At 39.9% G+C, this 26,665-nt stretch overlaps 2 protein-coding genes across 2 annotated transcripts in view; both read right to left on the bottom strand.

Moving 5' to 3' along the window:
* The window catches only part of CARTPT (CART prepropeptide), a 48,925-nt gene extending 37,762 nt beyond the window's left edge, over positions 1 to 11,163 (bottom strand). Inside the window, exon 1 of the mRNA XM_007175950.2 lies at positions 11,082 to 11,163. The gene's annotated coding sequence lies outside the window, so the exon portion shown is untranslated. The remainder of the gene's footprint in view (positions 1 to 11,081) is intronic.
* MCCC2 (methylcrotonyl-CoA carboxylase subunit 2) overlaps positions 5,705 to 26,665 on the bottom strand; it is a 71,093-nt gene continuing 50,132 nt past the window's right edge. Inside the window, exons 11-17 of the mRNA XM_057540246.1 lie at positions 24,162 to 24,234; positions 21,132 to 21,212; positions 18,207 to 18,269; positions 14,020 to 14,176; positions 13,022 to 13,136; positions 11,082 to 11,167; positions 5,705 to 8,376 (exon numbers count right to left, since the gene is read on the bottom strand). Of these exons, the coding sequence (XP_057396229.1) occupies positions 8,259 to 8,376; positions 11,082 to 11,167; positions 13,022 to 13,136; positions 14,020 to 14,176; positions 18,207 to 18,269; positions 21,132 to 21,212; positions 24,162 to 24,234 (693 nt within the window). The 3' untranslated portion in view covers positions 5,705 to 8,258. The remainder of the gene's footprint in view (positions 8,377 to 11,081; positions 11,168 to 13,021; positions 13,137 to 14,019; positions 14,177 to 18,206; positions 18,270 to 21,131; positions 21,213 to 24,161; positions 24,235 to 26,665) is intronic.

Raw genomic sequence — 26,665 nt, 5'->3', positions numbered from 1 at the left:
ATAAATGCAAAGTGTTTTCGTTTCAGAAGGGATTATGGACAATATATTTACCATTCATTTAAGACCAGCACTGTGGTCTTAAGGCTACCCAAAAGGTCACTTAAGGCTATCTACGAAGTCACTTAGTTCTACTTTCTGTCTCTTGATATGGCTTTAAATTATCCCCAATGGAAGACTGTCAGATTTTTTAACCAGATTGCCAATTAAAAGTAACCTAAAGTCTTATTCAGTGACTTATTTCAGCAATCAAAAGGTTGCAATAAATTGAGTTTCCCTTGGACTTCCCTGGTGGTCCAGTGTGTAAGATTCTGTACCCCTAATTCAGGGGGCCTGGGTTCGATCCCTGGTCAGGGAACTAGATCCCGCATGCGTGCCACAACTAAGAGTCCACATGCTGCAACTAAAAAAAAGATCTCTCATGCCGCAACAAAGATCTCGCGTGCCGCAACTAAGACCCGGCGCAGCCAAAATAAATAAATAACAATAAATCCTTAAAAAATATACAAAGTAGAAATACTCAAATAAATCAGCGTTCTTAAAAATAAAATAATTGAGTTTCCCTTGTGGCAATTTAAACACCCAATCCAGCCTCACTGTTGACGGTGGTGAGAAGTTACAACTCTCCTTTGAATGTTCTGAGTCTGAGGGTCAATACCTTCAGTTTACTTTTCTGTTTACATTATCTTTTTTACTTAGTTTCAGTGTTCCAATGGTTTCATTTCTGAAAAGTCTTGTTTTTAGTGCAGGCAGTAAAGCTTTCACCAAGTTGGAAAATATAGAGGAATTTATTTTAACCTATGGCTTGCAGAACATGCTACCAGTTAGTGTTTGTTGCTACAAGCTCTGGAGCCTGACGGTGGCAAATTTTTTTCAAAGATTGTTGGGAAAATGTAGGATGCCAGGATACCCCGGGCTCACAGAGTCCAGCAACCAGGTTAGTGCCAGGGAGCCCAGAGCAAGAATGAACGACCAGCCTCATCAACTCCACTGGAACAACTCAGGGCCAGGCGCCTCCCATCGTTGTCCCTCCGCTCAAGAGTCAAAGCACTGGAGAGAGTCAGCCTGGCCAAGCCTCGGTCATGTGTCCAGCTCTCGGCTAGGGACCAGGACTCTCTGCTTGACATGCTCACCAAGATCGCACAGGAGAGGGGTAGTTCCCAAATGAGAATGAAGGTGCAGAGGAGCTGAAGGGGTACTAGGCAGGTGGAAAGACCCTTCCAAGTCACTGCCTCACTGCTACAAGAGGACAGGGGGCGTGCTCTACTTATCTTTGCATCCCATCCCAAAGCCAGACAGACAGTAGGCCTTCAGTAAGTGTTTGTTCATTTGAATAAAATAAACTCTGACAAAGCTGAAGAATGCATCATCATCCTGCTAAATGTTCTCCACCATCAGTCTTACCAAGCCAGCTAGTGCATACACTTACGTGTAGAATTTAAAAAGTCCTGGGCTTCCCTGGTGGCTCAGTGGTTGAGAATCTGCCTGCCAATGCAGGAGACACGGGTTCGAGCCCTGGTCTGGGAAGATCCCACATGCCGCGGAGCAACTGGGCCCGTGAGCCACAGCTACTGAGCCTGCGCGTCTGGAGCCTGTGCTCCGCAACAAGAGAGGCCGCGATAGTGAGAGGCCTGCGCACCGCGATGAAGAGTGGTCCCCACTCGCCACAACTAGAGAAAGCCCTCTCACAGAAACGAAGACCCAACACAGCCAAAATAAATACATTAATTAATTAATATTAAAAAAAAATTAACTTAAGAAAAGTCTTTAGCACGCCCTTTTTGTTTTCCCCTTCCGCTTCACTTCTAGTAAGTAGTTCTGGTCATGTTTTCTCTTCAGAAAGTTCTCTATTAAATCCCCACCTTCTAAGACCTTCCCTTCCCTCATATCCTCACCTCCTCTGCCCACTTGCCCTAGTACTGGCAGAGATAAAGGGGACCTGAGGAGGTGGAAAGAAAACTTGGGCCTCTGGAAAAAGAAAGAAAACTACTAGGTCAGAGAGGCTGATTTTGGTCCCCTGCCATCTTCCCCAAGTTCACACAACTTTTTAGTAGCAGAACTAGGACTGAACTGGTCCTCTCCCAGTCCTTCTCAGTCTAGTGTTCTTTCCACGACCATGACGTCTCCCATGCATTTATGCTGAGTCTTCACAACTTGTTACTGATGTGACATTGTCACCTAGACACAATTTTTAAAAATTAAAGGAAACACTCGATTTGTAAACCATTTAATTCTACTAGAAGCTATTTCAGTATCTGAAAGCACCAGGGTCATCATTATATCCAGCAGTACTTGTACCATAAATGTACATTTATAGAGCACAATTTAGCAACATGCCTTAAAAGTCTGCATACACTTTTGGGAATTTGTACTAACAAAATAATCACAGTCATATAAAGAAACTACAAGATATTTGTTGCAGCATTATCTATAATAGTGGGAAACCAGAAACAACCTAAGTATCCAACAATAAGGGAGTGGTTAAATCAAACAGGGCATCTATACAATGTAATATCATGCAACAACAAAATTATTGTAGAGGAAATATTAAATGACATGAAAACATGTCAACACACTTATACTACATTAAGTGAAAATGCAGATTACAGAATAACATTTTTGTGAAAAAAATTCCTACAGATAGAAAAAAGAGAATAGTATACAAGAAAATATTAATAGCAGTTATCTCTAGGTGGTGAAATTACAGAGAATTTTACTTTATTTTCTTCACTGTCTCTAAATTTTTTACAAATAACATTGTTGGATTTTTAATTATAAATAATTTTGCAACAAAAGTTATTTTTAATTATCCTACAGCTATAGGAATGTGATGAATAGAGCTATAGTTGAAAATATCAAATACATCTTCTACAGAAACCTCTTGATACTAGTCTGAGTTCTCCAAAATTCTACTTGTTCACATCTTACAATTAATATCTGCTCAATTACACATTTAAAAAAAATGTCTTTTCTCCAGCTTACTTCTGACAAGTAGTTTGGTCACGTTTTCTCTTCAATAAGTTCTCCATTAAATCCCCACCTTCTAAGACCTTGTCCTCTCTCAGACACTCCCCTCCATTAACATAAGCTCAAACCTGTGATTTGGGTCATCTTTGTGAAAGAAAAAGCTTCCAGACATACTGAAATGCTGGCTGCCACAGAAAATCAAATTACCCCTGCCTTATGGTAAATTCTCCTCTTGAGTCAATTACATAGCTCTCTAAAATGTTAAAGCATATCATGTGTTTGATATCATACTGAAATCTATATTAAAATTTACACATCAGGCAGACAGCCTCTAGAAGCTGAAATCAGCAAGGAATTAGATTTTCCCCTCAAAGCCTCAGAAGGAATGCAGCCCTGCCATTTTGATTTTAGACTTCTGATCTCCAGAACTGTAAGAGAATAATTCTGTTTTAAGCCACTAAAAAGCTACAGAGCAGGGCTTCCCTGGTGGCGCAGTGGTTAAGAATCTGCCTGCCAATGCAGGGGACATGGGTTCTAGCCCTGGTCCAGGAAGATACCACATGCCGCGGAGCAACTAAGCCTGTGTGCCACACCTACTGAGCCTGCGCTATAGAGCCTGCGCGCCACAACTACTAAGCCCGTGCGCCTAGAGCCCATGCTCTGTAACAAGAGAAGCCACCACAATGAAGAGTAACCCCCGCTCACCGCAACTAGAGAAAGCCCATGCGCAGCAATGAAGACCCAACGCAGCCAAAAATAAATAAATGAAACAATTTTTTTTTAAAAAACGAAAGCTACAAAGCAGCTATCTGGAATACTGGCTTGTAAGAATTATCAACACCTGACGTGTAACATCAGTACCCAGTCCATGATAGTGAGTTACAGAGAGAGCAACCATACATCCAGGCTGCCTGGTCAGTCCTGGCTCACACCTGTTTCCCAGTGTAATTATTAGCAGTAGGGCCCTTTCACTCTCAAGTGGCCCAGAGTGAATGGTCAATTATACAGTCACGTTGATTATAAGCGTCCTCATCTGGAATGCACATTTGCCTACAAAGGTCAAAGGCAGACAGAAATTTCATTTAGCTACAAGAACAACTTTATCCTTAGCATCCTGATTCCAGATACAAGAGAATCCGAGGTACATTAAATAATAAATTATTTTTAAGTGTTTGTCGAAAGGCTTTTTTCCAAAACAAAAAAAAACAATGTCATCATTAAATATTAGTTGTATTTAATTTGTACCATTTATAAATGTTATAAATGACAGGAGACCATAAGTGTCTAGTTCATTTTCTTGCCATTTTTCTAAATACTGAATTTCAGAGCCCATCATTAGAGATCCAGTTTTGATCAGGACAGTCAACAATCATCCTTCCAGAACACCATTATCAATACATTTTACAACTAACAAGAACCACGTGATCTCCCCTCCCAAAAGTCTTATTAATGAAATCATTCAAAAACCTGCTCTTGGCCCTGTAAATGTAATATACGGCCTCTAGTCGTGCCTTGCACGTAACCATGCATGTTTGGTGAATGATCAGTTTTTCACTTGCACATTCAACAGTGCCTTCTGCTAGTGCAACAAATTCTCATTTGAAAACATTTTTCTTGAAAACTGAAAAACAGAAGTAATTTTGTCTCTTTTTCATTCTGTAAGTGCCCAGAAGGGCTAATTTAGAGACTAATTAGCTGTATATTTCTCAAAATTCTAAGTTACTCATATTATCCTAGCTGAAATTATTTTTAATAACTAAAATGTTTAAAAAAGTCTCATTAAAAAAAATTAGTAGTTACGTGACGTGATTCATGTGCTAAGTAACCATATTGAGGTAATCACTTCACAATATATGTGTGCCAAATGATCACATTGCATACCTTACAGTTACATAATGATGTATGTCAATTCTATGTAAATATAGCCGTAAGGGCAGACAAAAAAGGCTGCCTATTTTGGTAAAATGTTATAAATGTTTTTTATCAGATAAAACATACAAAATAATTTAATTAATTTAAGTGTGGTGCCAGTGATGACCGGGATTTTTCCTAAAGAGAGAAAGGTAAAAACACTCCTAAAATATTCATGAATCTTTGACTTGTGGATGGTTCCTACCCATGGAATACCAACTAGTCTTGATAAAAAATCATTTTGTTTTCTGACCTGGTTGTAAATGTTAACCGAAATTTTAATATAATTTACTATTTAAAAATACTCACCGTGTTCCTTTGTTGGTTGGCAAACTAGCCGCCATACGCGCAGGGCTAGGAGAGCTGAGGAAAGAGGCAGCCGCTCCAGATTGGGAGGTGGCAGGTTTAATAGGCCAGGGAACTCACAAATGAGGCTTGGCGGTGGCAGCCGCAAGACGAGGGGATCTCCCCGCCCGCCAGCCAGAATCTTCAAAGTTTATATAGAGGCCTTATCGGGGTTCAGTCACGTATTTAGTCCAGGTGGTCTCAGCAACATCTTACTCTCTCAAGGCTTCGTCCTGCAAGCTATGGGGATGGTAGGCCGTAGGGGAGGCGGGGAGGAGCCAACGATTGATTGGCTGGTTCTGGGTCAGAGGTCATCTAGCAGGTCAGGGGTCAACTGGCAGTCACATCCTCCCCATGACCTCCTCCAACATTCTTCTGAAAATGCAACTTACCCCTGAATTGTGATCTTCTATCTATATACTTCTCAAAAAACTAAATTGACTTCTGATACACACTGCAGCCTAAACTGAACATCACACACAAATGTTTGAAATATTAATTTTATTAGCAAAGCATTTGATAGTTGCTTTAGATCATATGATCAATCACTTTATTTTAAAATGATGTGGCCTGAGGATACAATTAAAATATGGACTTTTCATTCATTCAACAAATATTTGAGCATCTACAAGTGCCAGGCATTGGAGATACAGGCCAAACAGGTGGATCCCTGCTCTCACAGAGCTTACATTCTAGCAGGAGGGCAATATTAAAGAAATGTTTGTATTTCTTATAAACATATAAGACAGAGGAAGTGACAGAGGAAGAAGATGGTGCTCTACAAGAGCACACAACAGGTGTCTAACCCAGCCCAGGGAAATCACAGAGACAAAAGATAGGTGTTTAAGCAGAAGGGAGAAGAGAACGGTTCAGGCACAGGGAACCTCGTAGGCTCTAAGGGGGCAAGGACTTCATAGGTTTAAGGAACTGGAAGAAGTCTAGAATGGGTGGAGCACCCAGAGTGAAAAGAGGAGTCAGGGAGATGAGACTGAAGAGCTGAGGATCAAGACCCGTGGAGGCCATGAGGAGTCTGGCCCTTCAGGGAACCAGTGAAAGAAGTAAGGAAGGAAGCAGCACGACAGATGTGCACCTGAGAATGGCCATTCTAATTCCAGAGTGATGGAGAGACTGGACTAGGTAAGACTGGATGCAGGTAGACCCCTTCTAAGGCCTGCATAAAAGACAAAAATAGTAGGGGAATTCAAGGGACAGTTAGGAGGCAAAAATCAGTAGAACTTGATGATTGAGTCTGAGGTTCCTTAGACCTGTTAGACAGACAGGTCTGGAGCTCAGGGGAGAACTGTGTTAAGAACTGTCAACACAGGAATCATCCCCATTTAGATGGCAACTAAAACCATAAGAAGGGCTGAAATGGCCCAGCGAGAATAAATCAAGCCATGTAAAACACATACATTCAAGGATGAGGAGGAATAAAATTCAGCCATAAAAAAGAATGAAATCTTGCCATTTGCAACAGCATGGATGGACCTTGAGGTCACTATGTTAAGTGAAGTGAGAAAGACAAACACCATAAGATCTCACTTATATGTGGAATCTAAAAAACAAAACAAACAAAGCAAAACAGAAAACCAAGCTTATAGATACAAAGAACAGACTGGTGTTTGCCAGAAAGGAGAGGGACGTGGGGTGGACAGAATGAGTGTAGGGGGTCAAAAGGTACAAACCTCCAGCTACAAAATAAATAAGTCCTGGGGATGTAACGTACAGCATGGTGACTATAGTTAATACTGTACTGCATATTTGAAAGTTGCTAAGCGAGTAAATCTTAAAAGTCCCCATCACAGGGGAAAAAAAAGAAAAAAGTCTGTAACTGTGCTTGATGATGGATGGTAACTAGACTTATTTTCGTGATCATTTGCAGTGCAGATAAATATTGAATCATTATGTTGTACACCTGAAACTAATATAATGTTATATTCAATTATATCTCAATTTAAAAAAAAGGAAAAAGGAAATGTGCCAGCGGCAGGGAGAAGAGAGAATGGGGAGTTATTGTTTAATAATAGAGTTTCAATTTGGGATGATGAAAAGTTCTGGAGATGGATGGTGGTGATGTAAATGTACTTAATGTCACAGAACTGCACACAAAAAAGTGGTTAAAATGGTACACTTTATGTTACGTATATTTTACCACAATTATTATTTTAATAAGAATAATTAAATAATGAGATACTTTTGTGCTATTTGTATCTTTCAAAATAAGAATGCATTCACATATGACTAATGAAAAATCAAGACAAATGGTAAAGGGAAGGAGGAATGAGCAGAGGAAATGGGGCCTGCAAAGGAAGCTGAACAAGAATGGCCACGGAGGCTGGTGGAAAACCTAGAGTGTTACAGCAATGGAAGCTAAGGACAGAATTTCTAGGAGGAAGTGCTTGACTGATTTGAATGCCCCAGAGAATTAAATCAGGTAAAATCAGAAAAGGACCCACTGGTTTCAGGAACATGGAGGTCAGTGGTGACCTTGGAGAGGGCTGTTGGCAGTAGAAGCCAGAAAACGAGAGGGTGAGGAGAGAACGGGTAGGAAACAGAGCCCAGAGTGCAGACAAGAAGTCTGACAACTGTGGAGAGGAGGATGGTGGTGGCTGGAGGGAAAAGTAACAGATGCTTATTTTTAAAAGTACATTAAAATATCACCATGCATAATCTGCAAAGCAATCAGTTCAGTGGAAATACAACTTTATGTTAAAAATCTCAACAATACCTGGAATTTACAGATTACAGAACTTTTCATAGTACTTATGGCTTAGAAAGGATAACTCTAAGTTATTCTCTTCCTTTTCAGGGTAGTAAAGCTGAGCCATAGAAAAATTTCTCTAAGAGAATTTACAAGGAATTGAGCTGCATCAAATAAATATCTTCACTGATTTTTTTTAAAGGTAGAAAAGTATAATGCACTGTGGTAAGAAAACAATTTTACTGTAATAGCCACATATTGAAAAAGTCTAAAATTTTAAGGCTACTAATTTATTAATTTTTGGTACATGTCCAATGGAAGATGCTTTATATTCCAATTACATCCTCAAGATACCGAAGTTAGTCTTCTGGATGGGTGCGTTGAGGGCTGCACTAAGACTGAGACCCAGGACCAGCCTGGTGTCCACTGGATCGATAATCCCATCATCCCACAGCCTGATAAAAGAAGAAAAACCGAGTGATTAGGAGTCCACCACCAAACCACCAGTTATACACCCTATGCCCAAAAGTGCCAAGGAGGTTTTCCTTCAGGTAATATGTGGATCTACTGATTAGCTACTATAATCTCGCAATGGAAACAATGTTCAAGAGGGGAATAAAGAGAGAAAGAAAAATAACATGACTCTTACACAGCTTTAGGAACAGCTTACTGCAAGGAACTTCAAAATAAACCCTGGTTTTATTTATTTCAGGAAAAACTTTCCTGTCCCTCCTCCGCCCACACAAACATACAAATCAAGTTGATATATTACTGTTATTATTATGGAGAGCCACATAAACCACGGTAACAGTCTCCAACCAAAGTCCCTACTAGAAAAGGTATATTCCTCCGAACTCCCAAACTCTTAAGAAACTATGAAAATTACTGAATAGACTTCAGTACATTTTATTAATAAAATAAATACCTTCATACGTAGTTCTTTATTTTTTGCTACAATAGGAAAAACAAGTAATGGCTTTAAACTGCTTTCAGAAGAAACTCAAGTAGAAATCTTAGTTTGCTTTCCATGGACAACCTCACATTTACAAAAAAAAAATGAGTAAGAAATATTGGTTTTTAAAGGTCATTAGTGGGTGGCAGTTTTGCTTTCTTTAAACAAACTGCCTTCAGTATCTGGACATAGCATCAATTATTAAACCATACTTACATCGACAGACCATGAATCAAATCATTGCTCATAAAATATTCATAATAGGGATCTTAAAGTATCAACAGCCAAAAAAAAAAAAATATTTCTCTTGTAGTTTGTCACCCGGTCAATTGATTACACTCCCTTCTGAAGCCTACAGCAGAGTAACATAGCAAGCACGATGGTGCTGGGGCCGTTCCAGGTAAGAGGCCCTAATCAAACGTCTGGAAACGCTTGATTATAAAAACAACTGAGCAGAAGAAAATTGGCATGCTGTACATGTAACACGTAAGGATTAAGAAAAACATAGGAGGTTATACAGCACTGTACAGATGATGACAGAGCTCTCCGAAGAGACAGGTCTAGCCACGTTGAAGCCTAAACAGACCACAGGGTTTTACTGTCAAGCTGAGACTTATTAACCGAGGGAAGGCACCATAAACTGGCTTGAAAATCCTTTCATCTTGGAAACAAAGTTGGTGTCTCCGTGCCACCAACTGTTCCAGCAGAAGGGTCAAACATCCACACAGCAGAAGAAAAACCTTGTTGTTTTTCACTATTAATTTCCAAAGATAAGTCTATCTGGGCCACATGCTCTCCTGTCTTGAATATAATCCACTAAAAACAATAATAACGTAAGTATGAAAATAATAAAGGATTCAGTCTTTCTTAAGAGATGACTTAGCCAGGGCTGAAAAACAAATTAATGGTTCACACAAAATATGCTATTTTTCAAAGTGTAATACTCTAACTGTCCTTGTGAATTTCAAAGTCTTATGTAAAAACAAACGAAAAACTATAGGTGAGCTTACAATGTATTTTTTCTCTTTAACCTTTTATATGATTTTCTATTTCCTCTTTGCTTCTACTGGCTACTATGTAAGCCTATTTAAGTGATGGTAAAAAGAACGTTTACTTCTCAAAGACTACAAAATATTTTGTTCTTAATTAAGTGAATCAATGACCCACCACAGCAAAATATACCTGTACATTTGCTTGTAGAAATACATATTAACAAGAAGAGAAAACAGGCTTTTCAAAAATCCCAAATGGTATTAATTGAATTTTGAAACTAATTATGCTCTGAGAAATAAATATGTTCAATTTTTCCTGCCCCCCAACATCAGGAGCAGTGCCTGCCACAAAAGATGCATTTCAGGAACTGACATGGATTCTAACTTTTGATTTTCTTTTCTCCCTCCTCTCCAGTTTGCCTTCACAGTAAACGGCATAAATCACAGCATAACCCAATTTTTAAAGGACACAAATAGTTATTTTCTTTTTTCCATCTGCCCAAGGGATAAAAGAAAAACATGAAGCTTCAATTATTCTTCAGAATGTAGAACACTGAAGTTGTTGAAAAAAGAGCTATGAAAGCACACGCATGTCTCCAACGGGGACAGCTGTGATAATTTATTACCTCATTTAAGTGGTGTAAGAAACAAACAGAATAAGAGCCGCCATGGTGTGTGAAGTAATTGCTTAGTGTTGACATGTGGACCCTGGCTATGAATAATCACCTTCTGAATGCACAAGCTCACTTGTTAACAAGTGTCAGTAAGTGTGCAACCATTTTCATCTTTAAATGGGGTAAAAACAAAATAATCAGAGAGGGGGATGACAGGAACCCATTAGTGCAGAACTAATTCCTGAAGGTGACACAGCCAGAACTATAGCTCTCAACTTCCCAGCCCCAGTGCGGTCCACCTCTGGCCACGGTGCTCCTGCAGGCCTTGGACCACTTCAACTAGGAGCGGGGTAAGGGAAGAGGGGTGGAGAGTGGCAGAATCAGACCAATGGTGATGGATCCAAAGCCCAGCCTGGGAGAAGGAGCGGCATTTCAGCACTAAGCATTCCCATTATAGAAACAACAGTACAAAATTGTGTCCAAACGTTATTTTTTGGTTCCCATGTGGGTTGGATCACACCAACTGCTCAGATCTCTGTAAAGCTGCTGCCCTGACTGCCAAGATGTGCCCATCAAGGAGTCAGTTATTCTCTGGCTCTCACCTTGCACTGGAATAGTAAGGGTTTCCTTCCTCTTCAAACCTCTTAATGATGGGCTCTTTTAAAGTTGCTTCATCAGCACTGGAGAACTGAAAGAAAAGGCACAATGAGTAAGGCCGCTGCAGGGGAACAACAGATCCACTCAAGAGAACCTCAAGAAAAAAGGGGCAACAGATTTCATGAACGATAATGTTACAACCAACATCTGCATATTGATGTATCGATTACGTGGGATGCTTTAATATACATGATCTCACCTGAGACATGAGTATCAAATTAGTGCACTGTTATATCCCCCTTACCAGAGCCAATGTCCTGAGGCTGTTTAATGTCAGGTCAAAACCAAAGGTATCACATATTCCAGCAGGGTATAGCAATGGATGTGAATTATACAATATAACAAAGGGCTATATTACATCTTGCAGTTTCTGTATAAGGAGGTGGAACAGTAGGGTATTTTCATTCAAAACAGCTAAAATGTTAAACGTTTTAAAGCTTAAAGGGATAAAACAATAAGGCCCATTTTAAATAACCTCTTCAATTTCCCAGATAGCTGAGATTTTTCCCTAATTAAAAATTTAATGGCTTGCCCATCCGTATTGCCAGAAACAAGTGATAATTCAGATGTTAAAATCTTTATGCAAACTAATTTTGAAATCCTGAAAAGTATTTTCAACTTAAAAAATATTCCACACCAAAAACCAAGTGATTTTTTTTTTCAAATAAATCCAACCTTTTATGTACTTTCATCGTTTAATATCATTTATAGGTCCAGAATTTGGAGGGAGAACCACTAAAATCCTATACTTTCCTTTCACATATAAAAATAGATGAATTCATATATCTGTATATCAAATTAATCAAAGCACAACTATTTAATAAGATATCACCATGCTGGGCTAGAATTTAAGACATGCCTTCAAAATATCAGGTAGAATTTCATATCCCCCACTCCCCACTACATACACACAAAAGTAAAGCTTTCCTTTTGCTTGGATACTAGTTAGTACTAAAGTGCACCTGAAACTTCAACTTAAGTCTGCAGAGTTACTGTTGCTTGGAAAAGATAGCTGGGGATGTGAGGCATGGATGCGATGCATTCAGGGAGGCAGGAACCACCCTCTGGCTTTATATTATCCCCACTCCACAAACTAGGCGGTTGACCAGATGATCAATCTCTAAATGGCAGAAGTGAGAGTCTGAGAAGGCAGGGCCTCCTCCACATTATGCCCTGTTACGATGAAACAGTACCCCTAAGCAACTTTAGGAACATGCACCAATCATTTTATAGGCCTGCTGCTTACACAAAATAGTTGTAAGTTATAATAAAATGTAAGGCAAAATTTCAGATGAATCTCTAACAGAGACACAAACAAAAGAATCCATCTCAAAAGCAGCTATTTGCTGATTTGCTTTTCATTAAGCTTCCAGTGCCCTTTCTCTCCTTCTTCATTGATACTTTCACAGTATAATAATGGTATTCAATTCTCATTACACGACGGGGACCTCCCACTAGAGGTATCCTTAACAACAATCCAAAAGTAAAATAGGAGACACAAAATTCTGCTGCTTTAGGTCATAAAATCAAAGACATAAGTCAGATTTATTTAAATCTCACTAACTGCAAATGACTAAGAATCAAACATCTTCATGCCTCAGGCACCCAGAGACAAGAGTTTGTTAAAGTGTTTTCTTGGAGATCCTGAAAAGTTTGTAAATTACCACAAGAAGGTACTTCAAGTGAAATGGCTCTAAAAAGAGAGATGGAGAATGTGTAAGTCTAAGTTGCTAAAACAATTTCCAGGTCAGCGTCTTCTAGATAGAGCCAGGCCCTGAATGTTGGAATCCTAGCCACAAACTTGGAGGGGTTTTGGGTATGCTGCTCCCTGGCTCCACAGTGTTCTGGTGAAAGTCAAACCCGGAGACAAAGAAACAGCACTTACCTGTTTCCCTTCCCGTGCTCTTTGGTCCTTTGCTACTGTCGCTAGCACATTAGCTGCCTGCTCTCCTCCCATCACTGAGATGCGAGCATTTGGCCACAGGTAGAGAAATCTTGGGCTATGGGGGGAAAAAGGAAAGAATGATCAAATGAATTCACTGTACTACACAGAGATTTTCAGAGGCCCATGTTTACCTTTTAAATCAGTGGTTCTTCATTCTGGCTGCGCATTACAATTATGTGGGGATTAAAAAAAAAAAAACAATGCCTAGAACCCACCCCAGAGTAATCTCCATCAGTGGGGCTTCAGCATGGTAGAATTTTTAAGCTCTCCAGGTGATTCTGATGTCTGTTTTGATAAATAGTATTTTTCCATTTCATCCAAATTTACTGGGCTAAAAGGTATTCAAAATATCCTCTTATTATGTGCAGTTATGTGCTGTTTTCCATTCCTAAAATAGGTGATATGTGCCTTCTCCCTTTATTTTTTAGTTTTCACAGGGGATTCTCAAGTTTGTTAACCCTTTTAAACAAAGCAACTTTGGGCTTTCCTGATTCTTCTATCTTTATAATGTTTGTACTTTATTATGTCCTGTTTTTATTTTTCTTGTTTTAATATGCTGCTCTTCTTTGAACCTCTTCAGCTGGCTGCTTGGCTCAGTGATTTTCAGCCTTACTTCTCTTCCAGTATATAATATATAATTAAGTCTACACACCTGTCTCAAAGCAAGACTTTAGACACATCACACAAGTTACGACATGTAGTATTTTCATTATCAGCCATTTCAAAATATTTCCTGATTCCCACTGTGGATTTCTTCCAAGTGGTACTTTTAGCATTGAATTTCATTTCACCCCTCCAGATGATACAAATTATGGTATACTGATTAAGATTTGTGAATGTCATTCTATATTTCAAATAGCCTTGAAGTAAACTGACCATTCATAATGATACTTGAAGTATGATTCATTCTTTCAGAGAAAATCATGACAACCACCTACCTAAATGCTCTGCCACACATCCCATAGTTTCCAGCTCCATAAGAGCCCCCGATGATGACAGTTATCTTCGGCACATTGGCACAGGCTACGGCAGTCACCATCTTGGCGCCATCCTTGGCAATTCCTTCAGCTTCGTAGTCTCTACCAACCATAAATCCTGTGAGAAAAGAACAGAAAGAGAGCCTCAGGGTGATGAGATTAGTGCGCAGAAGTCATTTTCACCAAGGTACTAGAAGGACAGCTTGTCAACCTTATATTTTACAACAGGCCTCTCACCCTAATAAAATATTTATATGTGAAATATGCCCCCCATAAATTTGCATTAAAAGGTAAAATAAAATTTTCTCTAATCATTTAAAAAATTGTTTAAATGGTTCATCTGGACGCACACAGAGATCCTCAAACAAGATAAGAATACAACGTATCTTCAAGAAATTATCTCAGAACAATAGCTTGGTGATGAAAGAACAGGATATGGCAAGCTAAGGAAAAAGTACTATGGCAAGCCCAACTGTGAGGGCTTTAGGATTCACCGACCTGGTTTAAAATATAGATTATTCCTTCTGAAGTGCTGCTTTAACACTTTGATGAAATAAAATTAATGTTTCATAGAGATGCTGAGTCCCTGTCAGCGACTCAATAGCAAGATAAAAGAATTCTCATTATAATTGTAGGATCCTTCTACTTCTCCAAGCTCCCACCCAGCTCTGTTGAAACTGGTCTGCAGCGTCACTGGGCTTTCCAGGCCTTGGGGTTCTTCCTCTTCACCTTATAAACGTCGCATCAGGCTTCATTTGTCTCCCTCTGCACCCAAAGACTCACGTGCCTACGTGATGGTCGCCGTTCTTGCTTTGCAAATCTCCAGCAATGGGTAATCCAATTCAATTAAACCATGTTTTATGGATCACCTGTACTTGCTGTGGATACAACAGTACTGATGTAACAAGCCCTGCCCGTACCAGGCACCATCTGCTTCCCCTGGTCACCTGCCTTGCCCTCTGAACTGGGCCCTCAGAATAGCTCAGAGACTCCTTTATCTATTTTATCTGGACTCCCTGTAACATTCCCACAATAGCTATCTCAAATATCGACTCTCTTTAAAAGCCCTCACCCACCACCCACCACCCTATCACCCCACTGTGTGTCTAGTCCCCGTGAGTGATTCTGCCTTGAAAAAGAAGACCGAGGCCATCTCACTCGCCTTTCTCTAACCCTTCTTTTTCTCACCATAAAGAACAACATAATCATGCTGCCTTTCTTCCTTTACTCTCATCTCTGTGGAAGAAATTAGAGTTACTCAAAGATTATCCCTGAGCCCTTTCTCTTCTCTCTGGGTGTTATCTATTCCCACAGCTTTAAACGCCATCTCCATGTTCTGAGGATGTCTCCACGTTCGCCTCCAGCTAACACACCTCTTCGGTGCTCAAGACTTTTCAACTGCCCACCATATATTTCCAAACGGATACATTTGAGGTCCCTCAAATGCAATGTTGCAAAACCAAACTCAAACTCTGCTCTCTGACCCCAACCCAACAAAAAATAAAGCACAGCGAAAATGTAGGAATCTTCCAAGCACACGGTTTAACTTACTGGTGGTTAATAAATCATGAGTCATTATTAGAAACAAGGTCTCTGGCCTAGTGAAGCTTCAGAGTACTTTTACCTGCCCTCTTAGAAGGTTTGCCACATAGGGCCCTTTCTGGCTGCCATCTGGATATAACTCCTCTCAAGAGTCATCTAACCAAATATCTTAAACTTAAGAACAGCACCAGATGAAGATGTTTTAGCACCAGTACTATGTAAAGCCCTGCTGACTGTCAAGGCCAAACTCCTTCTCACAAAGGCATGCCTGATCCCAACAACTAATTAAGGACCTCTCCTTCCTTCGAACCTGAGATAACCACACGTGACTCAGAACAGCGGTCCCCAACATTTTTTGGCACCGGGGACCGGTTTCATGGAAGACAATTTTTCCACGAGCGGGGTGGCAGCGGGCGAGGGGAAGGCTCAGGCAGTAATACGAGCCATGGGGAGTGGCAGGTGAAGCTTCACTCCCTCGCCCACCGCTCAGCTCCTGCTGTGCGGCCCGGTTCCTAACAGGCCATGGGTCAGTACCAGTCCACGGCCCGGGGGTGGGAACCCCTGACTTAGAAGACTGGGGGAAACATTTTTTTAGCTAATCAACGTATCAGAGTGCCTCCTATCTGTCAGGCACCATGCAACACACAAAAAGTATAAATAGGAGAATCACAGAATGCCAGGAAGAAGAACTCTAGAACCCTAAGAGCCCTTAAAAATCATTTCATCCGTCATGCTAGGATCACCCATGGAACATGAAATCAGACAGTTGACATTGGTCTTATCATTCTTTGGAGTCAAAACACAAATTGCAGAACTTCCCTGGTGGTCCAGTGGTAAAGAATCCGCCTTACAATGCAGGGGACGTGGGTTTGATCTCTGGTCAAGGAACTAAGATACTACATGCCAGGGCAACTAAGCCCGTGCGCCACAGCTACTGAGCTCATGTGCCTCAACTAGAGAGCCTGCATGCTGCAAACTACAGAGCCCATGCACTCTGGAGCCCACGTGCCACAGAGCCTGCGCGCCACAACTAGAGAGAGGAAACCCCCTGCCACAACTAGAGAGAAGCCCACGCACCACAACGAAAGAGCCCGCATGCCACAACTAAGACTCGACGCAGCCAAAAATTAAATAAATAAATAAATAATCTTTAAAAAAAACCCTCAAATCCCAGACTTTGGTTCAGGATGTGCATGTCCATTTAAGATGTTGCTTCACAACCTAAGTGTCCATCATCGGATGAATGGATAAAGAAGATGTGGCACATATATACAATGGAATATTACTCAGCCATAAAAAGAAATGAAATGGAGGTATTTGTAATGAGGTGGATGGAGTTAGAGTCTGTCATACAGAGTGAAGTAAGTCAGAAAGAGAAAAACAAATACCGTATGCTAACACATATATACGGAATCTAAGGGAAAAAAAAAAAAAAAAAGGCCATGAAGAACCTAGTGGCAAGATGGGAATAAAGACACAGACCTACTAAAGAATGGACTTGAGGATATGGGGAGGGAGAGAGGTGAGATGTGACAGGGTGAGAGAGTGTCATGGACATATATACACTACCAAATATAAAATAGATAGCTAGTGGGAAGCAGCCACATAGCACAGGGAGATCAGCTCGGTGCTTTGTGACCGCCTTGGGGGGTGGGATGGGGAGGGTGGGAGGGAGGGAGATGCGGGAGGGAGGAGATATGGGAACGTGTGTATATGTGTAGCTGATTCACTTTGTTACAAAGCAGAAACTAACACACCATTGTGAAGCAATTATACGTTAATAAAGATGTTTAAAAAAAAAAAAAAAAAGATGTTGCTTCAGGTAGAATTAACTGCACAATGAAAGATAAGGAAAAGGGAGGACCACAGCATGTACTTAAAATCCTTTATGGGGAACAAAGTACTGGGAAAGAGACCATGGGTCAGATAACACCATCCAGCACTAATGAGAGTGTTACTGGCCGAGAATACTGTTTTCTGGCTGGGTGGGTGCACATGTGCAGGAGTAAAGGAAGGCCACTCAAATGTTTGTGATACACTTGAAACTCAGAAATTGCTTCACTCAAAAACATGGATAAATTCCCCCAAATATTCAAGATTCTTGAAGTGTTAACCTTTAAAGATAATCTAGAGAGAGCATGTCCAATAAAGCTGTTATGATGGAAGCATTCTATGTCCACACTGTCCAATACATGAGCCATACTGGACACTGCAGCTCTCAAATAAATGCAACCAAACTGGTTAAGCTATTTTCTTTTTCTTTTTTTTTGGCTGCATTGGGTCTTCGTTGCTGCATGCAGGCTTTCTCTAATTGCTGAGAGCAGGGTCTACTCTTCATTGCAGTGTGTGGGCTTCTCATCGCGGTGGCTTCTCTTGTTGTGGAGCACGGGCTCTAGGCGTGCAGGCTTCAGTAGTTGCGGCGTGGACTCAGTAGTTGTGGCTCACAGGCTCTAGAGCACAGGCTCAGTAGTTGTGCCGCACAGGCTTAGTTGCTCTGTGGCATGTGGGATCTTCCCGGACCAGGGCTCGAACCCATGTCCCCTGCATTAGCAGGCAGATTCTTAACCACTGCGTGGCCACCAGAGAAGTCCAAGCTATTTTCTTACCAGTAATGTTTTGAAGGAACAGCAGAGGGATATTCCTTTGGCAGCATAACTGGATAAAATGAGCTCCCTATAAACAAATAAAATAAAAATCTTTTTAGTGGGAGGTTAACAAATCTAATCATCATTTACCCTGCAAACAACACATTTGGGTCAAAGAAAGAGTACCCTTTGCTTGGCTAGTCTGACCTTATAGTAACAGTAATAATAATACTACCATGGGGACCCACTGTCAATGGAACATGTGACTACAATTTGCACTGTACTTGTTTTGCACAGGCACCTGTGTGATCACTGGCACATGACTGTAGGCCAACTCCTGTGTCAGAGATGAAGTCAACCACTAATATTCCAAACAGCAAGTGAAACTTCAGGAACAGAGAAGAAAGAACTGCTTGTCAATGAGAATTTCTGAGCCTCACCGTAAGGCAATTCTCTGGCTCTCCACTTTAAAAAAGATAGAATATAAACCCTGCTGGGATACCTACGTTTTGACGATCACTTGAAATTCTTTCATGCACCAAGATTATAGTAAAATATATCTTTCTTACCAACATACTTGAAATAAAGGGGATTTTTTTTTTGTTTTTGGCTGCGTTGGGTCTTCATTGCTGCGCGCGGGCTTTCTCTAGTTACAGCAAGCGGGGGTTACTCTTCGTTGTGGTACGCGGGCTTCTCATTGCGGTGGCTGCTCTTGTTGCAGAGCACAGGCTCTAGGCATGTGGGCTTCAGTAGTTGTGGCTCACGGGCTTAGTTGCTCCATGGCATGTGGGATCTTCCCAGACCAGGGCTCGAACTCGTGTCCCCTGCATTGGCAGGCGGATTCTTAACCACTGCGCCACCAGGGAAGCCCAAATGGGATTTTAGATGACTGCTAGACACCTTTTAACCCTGAGTTTAGGAAATTAGTTATTTAATGACACAAAAATATAACTATTCCTTTCCCTATCTTCTAAAGATTATGTGAGTAAGAAAACACTTAAAGCTGTTTCCTTTATATTTTACTCTCTATTTGCACATGCCTTTAACTTAGCTGGAAATGCCTTGGCAAGTACAAGATTGCAAAGCAATTGCTCGACCTCAAATGTGAGAATGAGGAAATCACACAGACTTGTGGGGTTTACTTCAACAAATGAAATGTCAGACAGAGGCCAAACATAGCTTTCCTCCCGGATTTATCTGTGACAAGCCAACAAATAAAACAAGGTGGCGTTTGTTGGCCTCAGTCTGACATACCCTCTATTGAAATAAGTATATTATATAGTCATTAAAAGTCAGTGTATTAGGGGCTTCCCTGGTGGCTCAGTGGTTAAGAATCCACCTGCCAATGCAGGGGACACGGGTTCGAGCTCTGGTCCGGGAAGATCCCACATGCCGCAGAGCAAATAAGCCTGTGCGCCACAACAACTGAGCCTGCGTGCCTAGAGCCCGTGCTCCGCAACAAGAGAAGCCACCACAATGAGAAGGCCGCGCACTGCAACGAACAGTAGCCCCCGCTCACCGCAACTAGAGAAAGCCGGCATGCAGCAACAAAGACCCAATGCAGCCAAAAATAAATAAATTAAATAAACTTTAAAAAGAAACTCAGTGTATTAGAAATATTTAATTTTTTGGAAACGCTCACTATACATACTATTAAGTGAAAACCAGCAAAACTTCTCTATATATGGCAAAACCAATTTTGTTTAAAAAAAGAAGGGGAATAGAAAAAACTAAGGAACCATAATAAAATGTTACTCAAGGTTATTTCTGGCATGAATGTAGATGACTTTTATTTTCTTTATTTTTACTCTCTTATTTTCGTCTTATAATCTCAGTGGGGGAACAAGAATGAATAGCAAAATCCAGAAACTAACTTTACTAATAAAACATTCTGCCAAAGACAAATTCTTCCTAATTAGGGTATGAAAGTGCTTAATTGCCTGTTACCTGCCTCAGTAAGAGAACTTTTACCTTGTTATTCACTCTATCATTTGAAGAGGAAAAACAAGGCTAAACCTTTTTATTTTCTTAAGAAAATATTTTATCAAGTAAGTACATGAATTGGGCTTCCCTGGTGGCGCAGTGGTTAAGAACCCGCTTGCCAATGCAGGGGACACGGGTTCAAGCCCTGGTCTGGGAAGATCCCACATGCCGCGGAGCAACTAAGCCCATGAGCCACAACTAATGAGCCTGAGCGTCTGGAGCCTGTGCTCTGCAACGGGAGAGGCCGCGACAGCGAGAGGCCCGCACACCGCGATGAAGAGTGGCCCCCGCTTGCCACAACTGGAGAAAACCCTCGCACAGAAACGAAGACCCAACACAGCCAAAAATAAATAAATAAATAAATTTATATATATAAAAAAAAGTAAGTACATGAATTACATTTATCCAAGTTTAGGTAAATCTGAGACAATGATGTATGAAATTGAATACTAAGCCAAAAGATATTCATGAATTCCCTCTTTTAAAACCAGAGCTTCAGTAACAAGACCCATTATCTTTCCGTTTCCAAAAAGTGAAAATATAATCAAGTTAAACTGATTACGCGATAGAATAGAGCAGATCATGTCTCAGAACCATATGAATAGTATGCTTGAACCCCTCGAGTGCATGAAACACTTTCAAGACAAGTATTCCTATATTCTTAGAAAATGTATACGTCATCCACAGCAGTTATAATTCAAGTATTAAAAGAACTTACCTAAAACAAACATTTGTATTTTTAACAGTGCTCAAGACAGTTCATCATATTCACGTAAACCTCCCTAAAGCTGTTTCAAACATTTAACACGCACACACATACATGTTCACACGTATAGGCACACAATGTTCTGTTTGCTAAGGCATCTGGTTAAATATTTTAAAGCTTTTATGTAATAATTTTCATTCATTACTTGATAACGTTTAAATTAAAACAGAAAAACCTTGAAACATTTTTAACAGTACTTGCCTTTTTTGCAGATTCAGAAAAGAGAACTCCATTGTTTCCAACGATACCTATTGGGTATCCAAATATTCTAGCAAATCCTCAAAAGAAAATTGAAAAAAAGATGTATGTATTTCAGAGGGCTTTTAATTCACAACGAACAGACATATTTATACATTGTTTAATTTCAAATCAATGTTTAAAATGTAGAGATTTCGTCTATGGTACAAAATAGCTCATGGCTTAATTTATTTCTAAGGTACCGGAGTCTGGGTTTTTTGCTTTCTTGAAAGGGGTGTGTTACATATAAACTTATCCACTTGTCTGACCAACCAGTTTGGTTAGATGATTGGATTAGTGTGTCATCCGTTCATTCATGTAACATATATGAGTGCCTACTATGTACCAGACATGAAGGGTATTCTGATATAGAACAAATCAGAGACACAGATCCCTTTAAAGGTCAATGTTCAGAGCCATCAGCCAGTTTCAGGTGACTAGCTTGCTTTAAAACACCTGAGGTAATGACAGGCCCTTGAAATAAAAGGGATAAACTCAACAAAGACAAACTTTTTTAAAAAGCAGGAATGCAGTCAAGCCTGGTGGTAACCGAGTTTAAGGTAAGAAATCCAGTTAAGCTTAGAAGAAGAATAAATCACTACACTTTCATTTTCTCTGTGTTTGCATCTTTTTCTTTCTCCTTTCCACAAGTTTTTTGTCTCACTACCACTTCCACTCCACACACACACACACACACAGAGAAATAAGAGAGAAGAAAAAGGGGGAAGAAAACCCTGTTATTTTGTGAAGTAGACACTTTAGGTGATTCCAGGAGGCTATTTTGTAAATATGAAGGATGTGACTAGAGACCTTCCCAAGAGTGATTTTCAACAAACCTACTTGACTAAAAATAGGTGTCAAATACTTGGAAGCCAAGTGTCAACAAACTGTGCTTGTGAGAGGGGTCACAGGAAGCTCAATGCCAAAGTTCCTGGACCAGGCTCTGTGTCCAAGCTCAAGCTTGGACAGGCTGCCACTAAGGCCCCTGGCATGGGGCGCCCAACACAAAGCAGGTGCTCGAAGAGTGAATGGATAAGAGAGAATGTCAACCTACTGACAAGCCAGAACACCGAGATTTTTAAGACTTATTTTTGTTCTTTACTCTGGCTTTGTCTTGATTTATTTTTTTAAATCCTTATGTTTATTTAACATGTTAAAATGAAACACTGATTTGCCGGTCACCTTGATTTCTCTTGGTCTTTCAGACCTAAAATCCCAGCCAAAACCCTAGGCTACACAGCCTAAATGGCACTGCCATTTACAGAGGCAATTCAGAGAGGGGCAAACCTCCCCAAAGTTCTAACAATCCACTCTGAGTCCTGACCCATCCCACAAAAAGAGCTGGGAATCTCGCACGTGTCTCAGCAGCACGGTGCTACCCCTGAAGGTGTTCTGTCCTGTGAGCTGTTTAAACTTTCCATCCACCCTTAGTCCTGCTGAGTAGGGCGCATGCCCCACTACACGAGGGTCACCCATGGAGGAAGCACCTTCACCAACTTCCTATGGGCCAAACAAGAAAGCAAAATGTCTACGAAACTCCTAGGCCTACCTATGGCAAGTGCAGGGGCAGGAGGAAAGCTGTAAGAACTGCCAGAGACACCTGATACTTAGAAAAATCTGTCCTTCTCCCTCCTCACTCCCACTCATGGCCCCCGCATTCATCCTTCCCTCTTCCTTTCATGCCCCTTCCCCCTCATGCCCCCTCCCCCTCATGCCCCCTTTCATCCTCTCTTACTGCCTCCTCACCCTCTCATCCCCCCATCTCCCCTCATGCTCTCTCCTTCCCCCTTCACCCTCTCATTCCTCTCTTCTCCCTCTCACTCCCCCCCCACCCCCCGCCCCAAACCTTATTTGAATTCCAGTACAGACAAGAAGAGATGGAGATCTGCCATCTGGTAGATCTACCACTGGTATTTTAGGGGGCAAAGGTACCATAAGCATTTTAGCAAGTCCAGGGCAAATACATAAAAACAGATGACAAAGACAGCCCATCCGTCTCTGAGAAAGAAGCAGAAACACTTCTGACTTGTTTTAAACTGCTGCACAATGAGGGTTACATCCTGAACTATTTGGTGACAAATCCTGTCTATATATCAAAGAAAAAGCTCTTAATCACTTAAACACCTAAATACAAACACATAAATTCCACTTCCAGTGTGAACCCTTCTCTTGCTCATAAATCAGACCAGGAGAAACTGCTGTGACTTATCCTTAAGCCTCAATGTATATTTGCAATTTGGATTTTTGCAGCTAGTTGTTTTTTCTACTCTGATATGCTGTCTTCAGATTAACTACTACATTTTGGAGCTTCTTTAAGACCAAGTAAAATGCCCAAATTTGTTTTGCCATTTGTCCAAGATAGATTACTATGGACCTGGTGTCTATGTTTCAAATATTTCTTCAAAGGCCTACAAACGTTAACAGTTTAGGTGAATGAATTAACTTTTATAAACATTCTTATTTTGTTTTTTTCAGACTTGGTATTCTGTCCTGTATTCTCAATCTAGTCTTTGTGTAGATCAGCATAAGACCTACACAGAGGTGGTGAGAAGGTTTAACTCAGTCTACAGTCTTCTGGGAAACTAAAACATCACACGTAACTTCACAGTCGAACTGAAGACTAAAGAATAAAGAAGACAGTGCTGAAATTTTCAAAATAATTATAGTCATCCAGAGAAATTTTAAAAACTACAAATATTTTTGTTAATTTTACTATGCTAAGAGCCTTTTTATACAGTTAATGCTACAAAGTCACAGAATAATGGTCTGGATCAGAGCACCTTGCCCTCATCATTTTAAATTCTGGATCCATGAAGGCATTCAGCTACAAGTGATCTTTACAAAACAGCTCCTTTTGAGTACTGACTCACACGTTTATACCTCTCTAAATAACAAAGCTCATGCCAAGTGCATCAGGGCCATGAGACAAAAGATCACTTATTTTCAAAGCAGCATAAAATGTTCACATTTTCAGTTCTTCATCTTTATACCTGTAACTAATGTGTCTCCATATAAGGCTTTAAATTCATTGAATCTGCTTCCATCCACGATCCTAGCAATGACCTAAGAGGAAAAATAACAATGTCCCTGAGCAATTATATCATAAAAGAATTTTTGCATTCAAGTTATTTGTAAGGAAAACAAATTTGTAATGAAGTTGTCACTTTCACAAAATTTCACCCTACTCAGAAAGTCTTCTCAGTAGAATTTCACTTGACATGCATGGTTAATCCCCTGAAGTCATTCTGGGCCCTGATTTTACACTTCACTATAAAAGCAACAGCTCCATGTTGTATACCAGAGAAGCACAGAGACTACATGGGCTGGTTGCTAGACTCAGAGCTTCAGGGGCTGTCAAATGTACTGGCTGAGAATCAGGGATTCAATCAGAAAGCAAGGTCCTACTACGTGTCACAGGGAATAATACTATTTGTAATAACCTATCAGGGAAAAGAATCTGAAAAAGAATATATATATATATATATATATATATATATATATATATAACTGAATCACCATGCTGTACACCTGAAGTTAACACAACATTGTAAATCAACTATACTTCAATTAAAAGATTATATTAAGAAAAAAAAGAAGAAGAAAGAAAGCAAGGTCCAGCCTTAGAGTCAGAAGACTTAGGCTCCAACCTAGGGTATAACATATGATTTATGTGTCCTGGAGTAAGGCATTTAACCCCTCTGAGTCTCGGTTCTCACTTCTGCAAAGATGGAACAAAGTTGTGAAGATATGATGAACTAGTAATAAAGGAACCTAAGAAAATAATGCTGAGATGAAGAACCAGCTCTGACTCCCAGCTTCTCCCAGCTCTACCACTGGGAAACTAGAGTCACAGGCTGGTTACCTAAAATCCCTGAAGCCTCAGTTTCCTCATCTGTTTAAAAAAAAAAAGTAATAACAATACTAATAATACTTAAGAGCTAATAACATTGCCTGGTACTCATCAAAAGGTAGCTATTATTATTAAGCCTTCAATAAAGGTTCACTGATTCTGAATCTGATACACATACACATACACACATATAATTAATCTACACAGAGTCAAAGTTACTAGTTTATCCTCCATATTCATCATTATACATCAGGACTATTTCAAAGTGTTCTAAACATGAAGCATATTCCAAATTTTTTCAGAAACTATTTTAGATGCTACACATCATTTTTTCAATCCAGTTTGAGCTTCCTTTTTCCTGTTTACCACATCAATCAAAGCCTTATTTTATAAGCTGCAAAGGCTGAAAAATGAGTGAATAGCTTACTTTGAATTATATTTTAGTTATTTTCCTGAAAGGTCAAATAATATAATGGAGATATAACAGTTGCCTAAGTGCTATATGGCTCCAAAATTACACGTTTTGAAAAACAAACACATAGCAACGACCATTCTTCCACACAAAGACAAAGCCACTCAAAAGGTCAGAGCAACCTAGGGCCACTTAACGTGAAACCCCCTTCTATTTGCTTTACAATGAAGTCCACTCAGCCACATAAAATATACTAACTCATCTTCACAAAGACTCAAACTTTAGGAAGCAGACATATCATATGGCACTACTCCTATTTCTAGGAGCAGAAATCAATGCTCAAGAGAGGTTCAACCCCAGTACCACTGACTAGGGAAACAAGGACTAGAACCTGGGTTTTTCAATTAATATCCCAATGTTGTCCCACAGCTCCATATGCTAGTAAGACCTCCATACAAGGCTTATTTGCAATTACAGAAAAATATAATAAATTAACATCACAATGATGAACATGAATCAGCAAAAGGTAGAAGTCCAGGATACAATTTAAGAAGGCAGAAGTCTATCTTTATAAAAAGATATCCATTAAAATGAAATTGAACTACCATGAAGGCATGGATTCACATCTGTTTTGCTCATTTCTGTACCCCTAGTGCCTGAAACAATACCTTCACGGAAAAAGCACTCAATAAATACTGTCGAATAAATGAAAAAAGTGATTATGCTTGAAAGAATGAATCCTTAGCCACCTAGAAAACTTGACTATTAGAACAACTCATTTTTCAGGCACGTCAGATTGTAAGTGCCGTTTTTTTCTGTGCCTGTAATTAATTAAAAAGTCAAACTAAAAACCTAATTCTAAAACTTACAGTTAACTAAATTACCTTGCTAAAGTGAAGTACCAGTTGAAGTTCCATTAAAATCCAGCATTTAAGACCCTCTAACAATAATAGGGTATTGCCTAAATAAATATTTGTACATATCCATAAGTGAGATATTACATTCTTCAATTCATCCAAAAAAATATTTACTGAGTGCCTACCATGTCACCAGGTACTAGTATAAGAATCAGGACCTAACCACAAAAAACATTTCATGAAGAAGTTTTAAATAATGGGGAGATGTTTCTAATTTAAACTGGAAAAAGTAGAATTAAATATATATATATCAATATACGTCTGTATGTATATACTATCTGAACTACATAAAAATGTATACATACACACTAAGCC

This window comes from Balaenoptera acutorostrata, chromosome 2 (assembly GCF_949987535.1).
Source record: "Balaenoptera acutorostrata chromosome 2, mBalAcu1.1, whole genome shotgun sequence".
In the NCBI taxonomy this organism is placed as follows: domain Eukaryota; kingdom Metazoa; phylum Chordata; class Mammalia; order Artiodactyla; family Balaenopteridae; genus Balaenoptera; species Balaenoptera acutorostrata.
This window is presented reverse-complemented; position numbering and strand designations above follow the sequence as displayed.